A 14,152-nucleotide genomic window follows, 5' to 3' on the forward strand; every position below is an offset into this window, starting at 1 on the left:
ACTTTGCAGAGTCCTCAGCCGGGAACCTCTGCTCAGCTGTGTGAGCCCGAGAGTGCGGAGGATGATGACCCACAGCTGGCCCTGTTCAAGGACGCCCGACGCAGGAGGCAGTCGAGCAGGGACAAACAAAGGAAGGCTATGGGACTCCTCGGGAGGAGGCACAGGGAGACCACGCCCTGAGCTCTCTATAAAAGGAGTGTTTGGGGAGGGGCTGGTTGCTGAAAGCAACTCTTTTGCTTGAAGATAAGCTCTTGTGTGTTTACTATTAAATCTTGGCAGAAGCCTTTTAGCCTTGGACGCTTTTCAGTCTCTTCTTTTGATTAGGGGTGCGAGAAGAGGGCTGGTTCAGAACACCTAGTTGGGTTAGGAAACGTCTGCAAGAAAACATCCAGTCGTCGTCCTCCTCCTCCTCGCACTGATGATGCTACCTACTTGGGTTAGAAAACGTCTGCAAGAAAACATCCATTCGTCGTCCTCCTCCTCACACTGATGATGCTACCTAGTTGGGTTAGGAAACGTCTGCAAGAAAACATCCAGTCGTCCTCCTCCTCCTCGCACTGATGATGCTACCTACTTGGGTTAGAAAACGTCTGCAAGAAAACATCCAGTCGTCCTCCTCCTCCTCGCACTGATGATGCTACCTAGTTGGGTTAGGAAACGGCTGCAAGGAAACATCCAGTCGTCGTCCTCCTCCTCGCACTGATGATGCTACCTAGTTGGGTTAGAAAACGTCTGCAAGAAAACATCCAGTCGTCGTCCTCCTCCTCACACTGATGATGCTACCTAGTTGGGTTAGGAAACGGCTGCAAGGAAACATCCAGTCGTCGTCCTCCTCCTCGCACTGATGATGCTACCTAGTTGGATTAGGAAACGGCTGCAAGGAAACATCCAGTCGTCCTCCTCCTCCTCCTCCTTGCACTGATGATGCTACCTAGTTGGGTTAGGAAACGTCTGCAACATCCAGTCGTCGTCCTCCTCCTCGCACTGATGATGCTACCTAGTTGGGTTAGGAAACGTCTGCAAGAAAACATCCAGTCGTCGTCCTCCTCCTCCTCGCACTGATGATGCTACCTAGTTGGGTTAGGAAACGTCTGCAAGGAAACATCGTCGTCGTCCTCCTCCTCCTCGCACTGATGATGCTACCTAGTTGGGTTATGAAACGTCTGCAAGAAAACATCCAGTCGTCATCCTCTTCCTCCTCGCACTGATGATGCTACCTAGTTGGGTTAGGAAACGTCTGCAAGAAAACATCCAGTCGTCGTCCTCCTCCTCCTCGCACTGATGATGCTACCTAGTTGGGTTAGAAAACGTCTGCAAGAAAACATCCAGTCGTCCTCCTCCTCCTCGCACTGATGATGCTACCTAGTTGGGTTAGAAAACGTCTGCAAGAAAACATCCAGTCGTCGTCCTCCTCCTCACACTGATGATGCTACCTAGTTGGGTTAGGAAACGGCTGCAAGGAAACATCCAGTCGTCGTCCTCCTCCTCGCACTGATGATGCTACCTAGTTGGGTTAGGAAACGGCTGCAAGGAAACATCCAGTCGTCGTCCTCCTCCTCGCACTGATGATGCTACCTAGTTGGGTTAGGAAACGGCTGCAAGAAAACAGCCAAGCTCAGAGGGCACCAAGGATCCCTCATTTCAACCCGGAGCTACAAATATTCAATAATAATAATAATAATAATAATAATAATAATAATAATAATAATAATAATAATAATAATAATAATAATAATAATGATGATGATGATGATAAAGAATTAACAACTTACTCAATATCTTTCTGGACAGATCCCATAAGATTCTCTCTTTCCCGCACTGCCATGAAATTGGTTTTGGTTTTGTGGAATTCGTGGGTGTAATCCTGTCGGGAAAAATACAAAAAGGTTCCAACTGGTTAGAGGTCCAGGGGCTGAAAAGAGAATCTGCAGCCCTTCAACCGTCAACGTAAGCCAGGTTGAAGTCCAAATATTGTTACAATCCTTTAAAAGGGAGATCAAGAGACACCTAAGGGAAGGGTCTCCAACCTTGGGAAGTGTTAACACTTGTGGACTTCAACTCCCAGAATTCCCCAGCCCTCCAAACATGGCCGCTTTCAAGACGTGTGGACTTCAACTCCCAGAATTCCCCAGCCGTCCAAACCTGGCCACTTTTAAGACGTGTGGACTTCAATTCCCAGAATGCTCCGGCTCCCAGACGTGGCCATTTCAAGGCTTGTGGACTTCAACTCATGGCTGGGGAATTCTGGGACTTGAAGTCCACAAGTCTTAAAAGCTTCCAAGGTTGGACATCCCTGCCCTAAAAGATACTTCAGGTAAGCCTGCACTGTGCCCCAGCGTGAGAAGTTCTTGAGATCTTGGAACTACAATGTGGAGAATCATCCAGGCTACCCCGACAAGCAGGCCTAGGAGTTACAGAGGCAGAACCAAGCGACGGACTGGGCCTCCAAAATGCTTCCCGGAGACTCTGGTTCAATGTGTGCCCACCCTGGCAAACGTGGCTAATTATTTGCGCCCAATTCACAAAAGCCCGGGGTCGCAAAAATCCTGCGTTAGTTGACGTCGTGTTGGAATGACTAAGTCCTCGACTTACAACTACTTCTTTAGCGCCCATTAGAAGTTACTAGGACAGGAATTTTGCAATTAAAAAAGAATTTTAAAAAATGGCGAAACTTCCCAGATACAGCTGAAAAGCTGGGAGGAGATTGTGGCTTTGCGCCCAGGAGTTTCAAGGTCTAACCAGAAAAGGCTCGGCCAATACGAGGGAATCCTCAACCTACAACCATTTGTTTAGTGACCGTTCACAGTTAACAACGGCACCAAGAAAAACCGACTTGAGGGCCGTTTTTCACACACGGCTGTTGTTGCAATGGTCACGTAGTCGAAATAGTCGAAATATAGACGCTTGGCAACTGGCTCGTATTTATGACGGTCTCCGTGTCCCACGGGGGTGTGGGGGGTGTGGTTGTGTGTCACGCGATCCCCTTTTGCGACCTTCCGACAAGCGAAGTCAATGGGGGAAAGCCGGATTCGCTTAACGACCGTGTGTCTGACTTAACAACAGCAGGGATTCACTTTTAACAACGGTGTCAAGGAAGGTCGTAAAACGGGGCAAAACTCGCTTAACAAAGGTCTCGCTGAGCAACCGACATTTTGGGCCCCGCCATGGTCGTAAGTCGAGGACTAGCTGTAAAGAGGGGAGGGAGGAAGCCCCGTGTTCGGGGAGATTGCCTTGCCTGTAGGATGTCTCTGTGCCGTTGCAGGGTGTGCATCAGAGCCGCGTTGAGGGAGGGGACGCCGGCACTGTTGGTGTATTCGGCCATTTTGTCGTTGATCCCGGTCAGCTGCAACAGAGAGAACGAGAGAAGTTAGGGCTTTTCGAGACGAGAGCTGCGTGGATCAAACAATTCAGTAAGCCGCAAACTTTACGTGACGCCTCAAATATATGGAGACGGTGAACAGCCAAAGTTTGCTTCGCCAGACAAACAGGAGGCTGACATCTGCTCTCTCCCTGCCTTTAAAGCAAGTGTGTGTGTGTGTGTGTGTGTGTGTGTGTGTGTTCCAACCTTGGCAATTTCAAGACCTGCGGACTTCCACTCCCAGAACCCCCCAGCCAGTCATGCTTTAATATGTGTAGATTTCAGCTCCCAGAATCCCCCAGCCGGCTTGCTTCCACTCCCAGAATTCTCCAGTCAGCCTGCTTTAAGAGGGGTGGACTTCAATTCCCAGAATTCCCCACCCAGCCTGCTTTAAGAGGGGTGGGCTTCCACTCCCAGAATCCCCCAGCCAGCATGCTTTCAGAGGGGTGGACTTCAACTCTTCTCCAGCGATGGGGCAGACCCTAATGTTATCCCTGCCCCCCCCCATTCGAACACTATACAGGTAGTCCTCAACTTACGTCTACAATTGAGCCCCAAATTTCTGTTGCTAAGTGAAACATTTGCTAAGTGAGTTTTGCCTCATGTTACGACCTTTCTTGCCGCAGTCATTAAGTGAATCCGGCTTCCCCGTTGACTTTGCTTGTCGGAAGGTGACAAAGGGGAATCGCGTGACCCCTCCAGGACACGGCGACCGTCATAAATGTGAGCCAGTTGCCAAGTGTCCTAATTTTGATCACAAGACTGTGGAGATACTACAACAGCCGTATGGGTGAAAAACGGTCCTAGGTCACTTTTTCCAGTGTCGTAACTTCGATCGGTCACTAAACAAATAGTCGTTAAGTCGAGGACTATGTATAAGGCTGCAGAGGCTCCTGGGAAAATGAATCTTAGGTCTTGGATTATTTCGATATGGCCGATGCTTTGTTAGAACTGTCTTTATCTATGTCACTCTAGCCCCAAAGATGCTTTTTTCAGGAGGCAACTGGACTTTTGTTTTTTCTCTGAAGAGGTTTCGCTTCTCAGCCCAGAAGCTTCTTCAGTTCTGACTGGACGGTGGGGGAATGGGAGGATTTATACTCCTTGCAGACAACTGGTCATTTACAAATGTGTGTGGAGCCTTCCTGGAACCCATTTGCAGCACTCAGGCGACCCTGGGGACACAGATAAACCTCCATGTGGCCTCAAGGACTCTCCAAAAGAAGGCAAAGGCCCGGCTCTCTGCAAGGAGTATAAATCCTCCCATTTCCCCACCAGCCAGTCAGAGCCGAAGAAGCTTCTTGGATGAGAAGTGAAATGTCTTCAAAGAAAAAACAAGAAAGTCCGGTTGCCTCCTGAAAAGTCACCTTTGCGGAAAGGATGGAAGAGGAAGAGGAGAAGGAAGATGGGAGGGAAGGAAGGAGAAGGATAAGAGAGAAAGAGAGAGACAGAGAAAGAAAGAAAAAGAAAGAGGAGGAGGAGGAGGGGGGAAGGAAAAGGAAGGAGGTGAAAGATAAGGGGAAGGGGAAGAAGGAGGAGGAGGAGGAGGAGAAGGAGGCCTTTTCAAATGGCCTCAAGGACTCTCTAAAAGGAGGCAAATGACCGGCTCTCTGCAAGGAGTATAAATCCTCCCATTCCCCACCATTCGGTCAGAACCTGAAGAAGCTTCTGGGAGGAGAAGCGAAATGTCTTCAAAGGAAAATAAGCAAGTCCAGTTGCCTTCTGGGGAAAAAAAAGCGCCTTTGGGACAAGCATGACCTGGATGGCTGAGAAACTGCCTGGGCAAGTCACTCCGGCCTTCGTTGAAAGACCCTTCCATGTTTTAAACGGGGTCAGAGCTGGGCCGTCCGCCTTACCTTCCCCAAGAGCTGCTCCATTTCCACAGCCATGGCTTCAAACATCCGGTCTTGGCTCGATCCGTTCAGGAGAGGCGTCGTGTCAGAGCTGGAGGAACGAACAACACGGAGGTAGCGTTCCATTACATTTTAACCCAGGGCATGAAACCTTCCTTCACCTTTGCTTATTACATTTTTCTTCTTGTAGAAGTAATTCAAGGCAGCCAATGTGGGTCGTGCTTCTTTCTCCTCCTGTTTGCCTCACAACAACCCTGTGAGGCAGGTTGGGCTAACAGAGAGCGATTGGCCCTAAGTCACTTAGCCGGCTTTCATCCCTAAGGCAGGACTAGAACTCACAGCCTCCTGGTGATTGGCCCAAACTCACCCAGCTGGCTTTCATATTTAAGGTGGGACTAGAACTCACCGTCTCCTGGTGGTTGGTCCAAAGTCACTGACAGGGGGCTGGACTAGAAGGCCTCCAAGGTCCCTTCCAGCTCTATTCTATTCTGTTCTGTTCCATTCCATATTTTCTGTTCTGTTCTATTCTATTCCATATTTTCTATTCTATTCTATTCTATTCTATTCTATTCTATTCTATTCTATTCTATTCTATTATCATTATTCTATTCCATTCCATTCCATATTTTCTATTCTATTCTATTCTATTCTATTCTATTCTATTCTATTCTCATTATTCTATTCCATTCCATTCCATATTTTCTATTCTATTCTATTCTATTCTATTCTATTCTATTCTATTCTATTCTATTCTATTCTATTCTATTCTATTATCATTATTCTATTCCATTCCATTCCATTCCATTCCATATTTTCTATTCTATTCTATTCTATTCTATTCTATTATCATTATTCTATTCCATTCCATTCCATTCCATATTTTCTATTCTATTCTATTCTATTCTATTCTATTCTATTCTATTCTATTCTATTCTATTCTATTCTATTCTATTCTCATTATTCTATTCCATTCCATTCCATTCCATATTTTCTATTCTATTCTATTCTATTCTATTCTATTCTATTCTATTCTATTCTATTCTATTCTATTCTATTCTATTCTATTCTATTCTATTATCATTATTCTATTCCATTCCATTCCATATTTTCTATTCTATTCTACTATTCTATTCTATTCTATTCTATTCTATTCTATTCTATTCTATTCTATTCTATTATTATTATTATTATTATTATTTTTAATTCTATTCTTATTTCTATTCTTAATTCTAATTCTAACGTTCTAAGAATTTCCCAAGCGAGACTCCCTCAATCCTGAAATTTAAACATTTCAAATGTCCGGAAGCGCAAAACCAAAGCAAATGAAGAAAGCGGGCTGTCGGGCATGAAAAAAAAATAAATTGCAATGAAAAAAATATTGAATGAAGTAGCAGTGGTAGTACCTATTATACCTGTCGCGCCTTCCATCCTGAGTACTGCCGTGGCTGTAGCTGGTGCACAATTTACTAAAGGAGACCAGTTTGAGGTCCAGTTCGTTTTCCAGCTGCCGGGCCTGCTTCCTTAGATCTGCCGAAAGAGCCGAAAGAAAAACGATGCTTCGCTGCCCACTTACTTATTTGAGCAATCCGGCCTGGTTTGATGGGGTTGGGGTTGGGTTTTTAACATGGTTTTAATTATTGTATATATCGGGCATAATTATTTAATTGTTTTTTTAACTTTTGTACTTTGTTTTTTAATATTTATTGCCCTGTACACCGCCCTGAGTCCTTCGGGAGAAGGGCGGTATAAATATTTGCTTCCTTCCATCCCTGCAACTCTCCAGGTTCACCAACAACTGGGGTTGAAATCCCTTCTGGAAATTCTTTGCTCCTTTTAAGACTTAAATGGACTTCAACTCCCAGAATGCCCCAGCCAGCCTTTGTTTTGCCCCAGTTTACGGATCTTTTTGCCTTTTGGTCACAGGGGATAAGCAAATTGCTGCCCTTGTTAAGTGAATCAGGTGGCTGTTAAATGAATCAGGTGGCTGTTAAGTGAATCAGGTGGCTGTTAGGTGAATCAGGTGGTTGTTAAGTGAATCACATGGTTGTTAAGTGAATCGGGCCTCCTCCAGTGACTTTGCTTTCGGAAGCCAGCGGTGAAGGTCAGAAAAAGGGGACGCTGCATTTGTCACATAATACAGACCAGTTGACGAGCGGCTGAATTTTGACCATGTGACCCTGGGGAGATTGCAACGGTTGTTAAGTGTGAAAAATGGGTCATGGGTCACTTTTCCCAATGCCGTTGTAACTTGGAACGGTCACTAAATGCTATAACTTTACGAAAGTATTATCATCTTTAATACCGGTTTGGAAAAACTCAACGAATCAGACTATAATTGTGTAAATGTATAATGGCATTATTTCTTCTAAGAATTTTTTATGGATGTATCCCAGGTTATTACCAGGAGTTAAGTTTGACTTGAGGATCTAATGAGATATACTAAACGTGGTAAAATGTGCAAAATGTTTTTCAATGTGCTTGACTGATCCATGGAAGGGATTCTCTTGCGCAAAGAAGTGAACAGTGCTAACGCCATAGTTTTAGGCAGTATCACGTTTCACCACGCCATACAAATTCCACCTGAAGATTGTCTATTCTGACATTCTTGATCAAGATGAAATTCTAAAGTGGCTACAAACTTGGTTTCAGTATGGGCAATTACAGGCTAGATGGAAAGAGGACCACAAAACTGGTTTTTCAATGATCGATGAAAATTTGGTAAAGCAAATTAGAGATCAAGGTCAAGCACATATAAAAAGGATATATATTCCATTGATAGAAATTGATTCAGAGACGGAGCTTGTTAAAGATCGTATGATAAAGTGGGCTCAGAATTTTCAAGAAGTTATTACAATGGATACCAGGGAAAAGATCTGGGTTAGAAATGTAAAATTTACACAGGCCCAAAATTTAAGAGAGAATTTTTATAAAATGTTTTACAGGTGGCATTTAGATCCAAAAAAATTAGCAAGTATGTATCCGAACTGTCAGCCCAAATGTTGGAGGTGTGGTTGTGAGGACGCAACATATTTTCATATATGGTGGACTTGCAAAAAGGTTAAAGCTTTTTGGATTAAAATTTGGTGCAATATGCAAAAAATATTTAAGAAAAGGATAAAGTTTACTCCGCAATTGTTTTTATTGGGTATTATCACAGATATCACCGTTGTAGATATTAAGTTGATGTTGAATCTAATTACGGCAGCAAGACTTTTAGTAGCGCAATATTGGAAGAAGGAAGAACTGCCGACTATAGAAGAATGGACTTTAAAAGTTTCTAACTTGGCGGAGATGGCAAAGATTTCAGCGTATTTGAAAGATCAATCGCAACAGAGATACAATGTGGCGTGGAAGAGATGGATTGATTATATTCAGAATAAATATGGGACTAAAAAGTTTCACTTAGCATTTGAATAAGTAGTGGATTTATATGATGTATAATTAGCTTGTAGTTATTTTACTAAGAGTTAAAGTGCGATAGAATTTAATATTTTATTGTTGTTTGCATATTTTAGATTATGTTTGTTTGTATTTTTATACCCTGTATTTAGCTCTGGGAAGTCGGGGAGGGGGTGGGGAGGGGAGGGGAGGGTTGGGGAGAGGGGAGGGGGAAGGGGGGTTTTTTGTATTCAAAAAATGTATTCTAAAACTTTTCAATAAAAAAAAAGAAATTCTAAAGTGGCCTGTGAAAATGGAGCTTCTTCAACCACATGGTTCTATGTCTCTGCTGATTTTCCAACTGTGGCCACAGAAGTGAAAGATGACCCAAGATACTGAAAAAATGTCTCAGGGGTCGCCACGAAGAAGAGGAAGTCAAGCTATTCTGAAGGCAGGAGCAGAAGCAACGGATGGAAACTAACCAAGGAGAGAAGCAACCTGGAACTAAGGAGAAACTTCCTAACAGTGGGAACAATTAACCAGTGGAATTCCTTGCCTCCAGAAGTTGTGAATGCTCCAACACTGGAAGTTTTTAAGAAGAGACTGGACGGCCATTTGTCTGAAATGGTATAGGGCAGTGATGGCGCACCTATGGCACGTGTGTCAGAGGGGGCACTCGGAGCCCTCTCTGTGGGCACACGCACCTTGCTGTTTGCCTAAGTTTTCGCAGGAAATAGCCATTTCTCAAGCCCCTTCCTAGCCAAAACAAGCCTGGGGGGGGGGAGAGCGCTGTTTTCAGCTTTGAATTATATCAAATCTGACACTGGAAACAGACTAACACAGGCATGTCAAACTCACGATGTCACGTGACGTCATGCGATGTATCGGAACTTTTTCCCATTGCCGAAAATGGGATGGGCGCGGTTTCTCCGTGACGCTCCAGCCCGCGGGCCGGCAGTTTGACACCCCTGGACTAACAGATGACCTGAGTGCTGCATGTGTTGCTTTCAAACTTACAAAGTATGAGCCAAGCTTAGACAAAATACCAGCATGCGTACAACTGCAAAAATCACATTAATTGTTCAAAAGCATGCCAAAGGCAAACTTTTACCTTTCAGTAAAAAGTTGTTTGTATCATTGAAAGCTTTGTTATTGTGTTTTTCTTTTAAGACTAAAGATGTTAATGTATGAGTTGTTTTTTCTAAACTAAAACCTCAGTATTCAGATTAAATTGCCATGTTGGCACTTTGCGATAAAGAAGTAGGGTTGCATTTTGGGCACTCGGTCTCTAAAAGGTTCGCCATCACTGGTATAGGGTTTCCTGCCTGAGCAGGGGGTTGGACTAGAAGACCTCCAAGGTCCCTTCCAACTCTATGATGATGATGATGTAAGTCGAGGACTGTCTGTACTTTTCAAGGGTAGCCCCATGTAGAACACCTTGCAGTAATCTAACAAGGATGAGTGACTGATCAGAGAGCCTCCGTATCCATAAGGTGGAACTGGTATACAACTTTCCATGTTTTGAACCTTTTTCCCAGGTTGAAATCTTTGGGTGTCCTAGTCCAGGGGTCCCCAATCCTCGGTCTGTGGCATGGCAGCAACCGGTCCGCACAAACAAGCATAGCCCCATCCGCTGGATGCAGGCAGCACGCAAAACCACACACTCTCCGGTCTGTGGAATTCAACTGGTACCTGCCTGCTTTGAGATAGAAAGATGCAAATTCAGCTTCACCAGGCAAGGTTTTACACTTAGGGGGAAAAAACAAAGGTTCAAGTACAGGTTAGGCGAAACCTGGCTCAAAAACAGCCACTGTGAGAGACACCTTGAAGTCCGAGTGGACGATCGCTTAACCGTGAGCCAGCCATGTGTGGCAGCAGCCAAAAAAAGCTAATACAATCCTGGGTTGTGTAAACAGAGGCGCAGAATCAAGATCACGCGAGGTATTAGCACCGCTGTATAAAGCCTTAGTAAGGCCACACCTGGAATACTGCATCCAGTTTTGGTCACATTACAAAAAAGATGCTGAAACTTTGGGGGGGGGGGGGAAAGTGCAAAGAAGAGCAACTCAGATGATCCAAGGCCTGGAGACTAAAACATATGAAGAACGGTTGCAGGATTTGGTTTGGCTAGTCTAGACCTAGAGAAAAGGACGAGGGGAGACATGATAGCAGTCTTCCAGTGTCTCAGGGGCTGCCCCAAAGAAGAGGGAATCAAGCTGTTCTCCAAAGCCCCTGAAAGCAGGACAAGAAGTAACGGATGGAAACTAACCGAGGAGAGAAGCAACCTGGAACTAAGGAGAAATTTCCTGACAGTTAGAACAATTAACCAGTGGAACTCCTTGCCTCCAGAAGCTGAGAATGCTCCAACACTGGAAGTATTTAAGAAGAGACTGGACAGCCATTTGTCTGAAATAATATAGGGTTTCCTGCCTGAGCAGGGGTTGGACTAGATGACCTCCAAGGTCCCTTCCAACTTTATTATTATTATTAACAACCTGCCTCCAGAAGCTGTGAATGCTCCAACACTGGAGGTTTTTAAGAAGAGACTGGACAGCCATTTGTCTGGAATGGTATAGGCTTTCTTGCCTGAGCACAGGGTTGGACTAGATGACCTCCAAGGTCCCTTCCAACTTTATTATTATTATTAACAACCTGCCTCCAGTAGCGGTGAATGCTCCAACAGTGGAAGTTTTTAAGAAGAGATTGGACAGCCATTTGTCTGAAGTGGTATAGGGTTTCCTGCTTCAGCAGGGGGCTGGACTAGATGACCTCAAAGGTCCCTTCCAGTTTTATTCTAAGTAAAAAGGCAAGGCTAAAGAAATAATTGTGTGAAAGGCTGGAGAGATATGATTAATTACAGCAGCAGATTTATTTTTTTATTTTGCAAATTGGGTATCGTTTCTTAATGTGTAGATTTCTTCCAGCACACTAGAGGATAAGTGAACTAGTTAAAAGAGAATTTCCATTTTCTCTCCTCTAATGTTACAGCACTGATTGTAGACAGTGACTGTCAACAACTAATACCAGGAAAACTTACAATAAAAGAAATTAATATATAAGAAAGGAAAACAATCCAATCTAAACCGTCCACATATATCTGAAAAGGAAATTTTTGAAAATGAGCAGCAACTGAACAATTAACAGCCAGGAAAATTCTTCAGTATACAGAACATTTTTGTTCTAAAGATATATCTGTGCACCAATGTTGGATTAACACAATGTTTCTCAAACTTGGCAACTTTAAGACGGGTAGACTTCAACTCCCAGAATCCCCCAGCCGGTATGCTTTAAGAGGGGTGGACTTCCACTCCCAGAATCCCCCAGCCGGTATGCTTTAAGAGGGGTGGACTTCCACTCCCAGAATCCCCCAGCCGGTATGCTTTAAGAGGGGTGGACTTCCACTCCCAGAATCCCCCAGCCAGTATGCTTTAAGAGGGGTGGACTTCCACTCCCAGAATCCCCCAGCCAGTATGCTTTAAGAGGGGTGGACTTCCACTCCCAGAATCCCCCAGCCGGTATGCTTTAAGAGGGGTGGACTTGCACTCCCAGAATTTAAGAGGGGTGGACTTGCACTCCCAGAATTCCTCAGCCAGCCTGCTTTAAGAGGGGTGGACTTCAACTCCCAGAATCCCCCAGCCTGCTTTCTTGAAGATGGGGGGGCTTCCACTCCCAAAATCCCCCAGCCATCCTGTTTTAAGAGGGATGGGCACTGCTGAGTAGGGAATTCTGGAGAATTGAAGTCCCCATACGCTAAAAGTTGCCAAGGTGGAGAAACAAGCCGATTAACGCGACGCATATCTAAGTGGCCCGAATGCCTAAGTGTAAAATCAGCCTCACACTTTGCCACACCGTGCACCCGAATCACTTTTTTGGGGATCTAGTCTTCTGGGGTGTCGGGAGAAGATCCTTAGATCCTTCAGGATTGCCCTTTGCGCCCCAGATTCCCCTCCCTGGCCCGATTCCTATGGAAATCTACAGAGGCTCTCCGGCTCCTGCTGAGGCAACTGTTCGCCCTTCGTTCTGGCAAGACAAGTTTCGCCAGGCCTGCCTCTCACGAGTACCTTCAGCTGAAAAGAACCTCCATGTCCAGGAGCAGTCTACCTCTGAGCTCCCACTTTTTTTTTTCCCCCACCAGCTCTCTCAGGCTGGGGAGAGGACACCGCTGCTCCCTCGGGCAGCCTCCTCCAGCGCCTCTGGAGACCCCTCCGCAGCCCAGAGACCCTTCCTCCACCCGGGGACCCCTCCCCAGCCCCGAAAAGCCCAGCTGATTTATGCCCTGCCACCACCCTCTCTCCAGCCCCTGCACACACACACACACAAACACACACACACACACACACACACACACACACACACACACACACACACACACGCCACAAGGGTTGGAAGGAGGGGGCCTTTCTTCAGCCGCTCCACCCCTCCCCCCATCCCCGGCCTCTGGGCTCGGCCAGACGCTCTCGAGAGCCCCCTCCCCCGGCCCTGAGTTCCATCATCCTGAGCCCGCAGAGCGATGACATAACCCATTTCCTTCTGGTGTGTGTGTGTGTGTGTGAATGGGAGGGGAGGGGGGGGAATGAAATGTCATTCCCTGCTCCCTGGGGTGGGGGGGCTGGGATGGGCTGTACTGCAGCCCCGCTAACGCGGGGTTGCGGATGATGGGAGTTGTAGTCCAGCCCCCCTGCAGGCGGGGCGGGCCCCGGACGGTTTGGGGTGGGGGGTGGGGTGGGGGGATGGGCTGTACTGCAGCCCCGCTAAACGAGGGGTTGCGGATGATGGGAGTTGTAGTCCAGCCCCCCCTGCAGGCGGGGCGGGCCCCGGACGGTTTGGCCTGTCAGCTTCCAGTCCTCGAGAGGGAGGGGCGGGGGAGGGGGGGTCAAAGCGGGCGCTTTCCCGGACGCCCCTTCCGTGGAGGGTCGCCCCCTCCCGCCCCCCCGCCCCCGCACTCACCCTCCCAGTAGCTGCTGCTGCTGCCCGCCGCCGCCATCTTTGTTGACCAACGTCAGCCCTCCTCGACGCAAGCCGGCTGCGCGCTCAGCCACAGAGCCGGCCGGCCAGAGCGCCCCCCCGCCTTCACTTCCGACCATAGAGCGCCCGCGCCGTGGAGTCCGCTAGCTAGATAGAAAGGAAAGGTTGTGAGGGCTAAAAAAAACACCAACAATTAAAACCATAGAATTGAGGAAGCGAGGCGCAGACCGCCCATCTCGCCGCCGCACTGCTCCCTGTCGCCTGTAGAGCGTAAGGTCCTCCGAGTTCGATTTCTTTTCTTTTTTTTTTTTAGCTTTGGGATGAATAATCCTAAGAAAGTCTGCGGGGCGCGTCTGTTACACGTGTGGACGGTTCGCATGCGCGTGCTTAATGCAAGCGGAGGGCGTGGAGGTGGGGCTGGACGCCGGTTTAGCCCTCCTAGGTGGCCTTCGATGCTTTTGCTGCGTTCTTTGGGCTGATCGTTATTTAGTAATAGCTGATATAAATGATACGGATTCTTTTTTCCCCCCCGTTGTAAAATGAAAAGGGGGCGGGGCGTTCCTATGCTGAGGCAGAAGGTCTTAACTGGGAAAAGGTATTA

At 46.6% G+C, this 14,152-nt stretch overlaps 1 protein-coding gene across 2 annotated transcripts in view; it reads right to left on the reverse strand.

Moving 5' to 3' along the window:
- Nucleotides 1–13,680, reverse strand: part of GOSR1 (golgi SNAP receptor complex member 1) — a 47,880-nt gene extending 34,200 nt beyond the window's left edge. The window contains exons 1-5 of one of the 2 annotated variants that reach the window (XM_081338409.1): nt 13,534–13,679; nt 6,612–6,735; nt 5,212–5,299; nt 3,236–3,343; nt 1,773–1,864 (exon numbers count right to left, since the gene is read on the reverse strand). In XM_081338409.1, coding sequence (XP_081194535.1) covers nt 1,773–1,864; nt 3,236–3,343; nt 5,212–5,299; nt 6,612–6,735; nt 13,534–13,570 — 449 coding nt within the window. In that variant the 5' untranslated portion in view covers nt 13,571–13,679. Of the gene's footprint in view, nt 1–1,772; nt 1,865–3,235; nt 3,344–5,211; nt 5,300–6,611; nt 6,736–13,533 lie in introns of both variants that reach the window. The other variant, XM_081338410.1, reaches the window with a different exon arrangement.
- Between the last annotated feature and the right edge of the window lie 472 nt (nt 13,681–14,152).

This window comes from Vipera berus (assembly GCF_964194415.1).
Source record: "Vipera berus genome assembly, chromosome: 1".
Taxonomy (NCBI): domain Eukaryota; kingdom Metazoa; phylum Chordata; class Lepidosauria; order Squamata; family Viperidae; genus Vipera; species Vipera berus.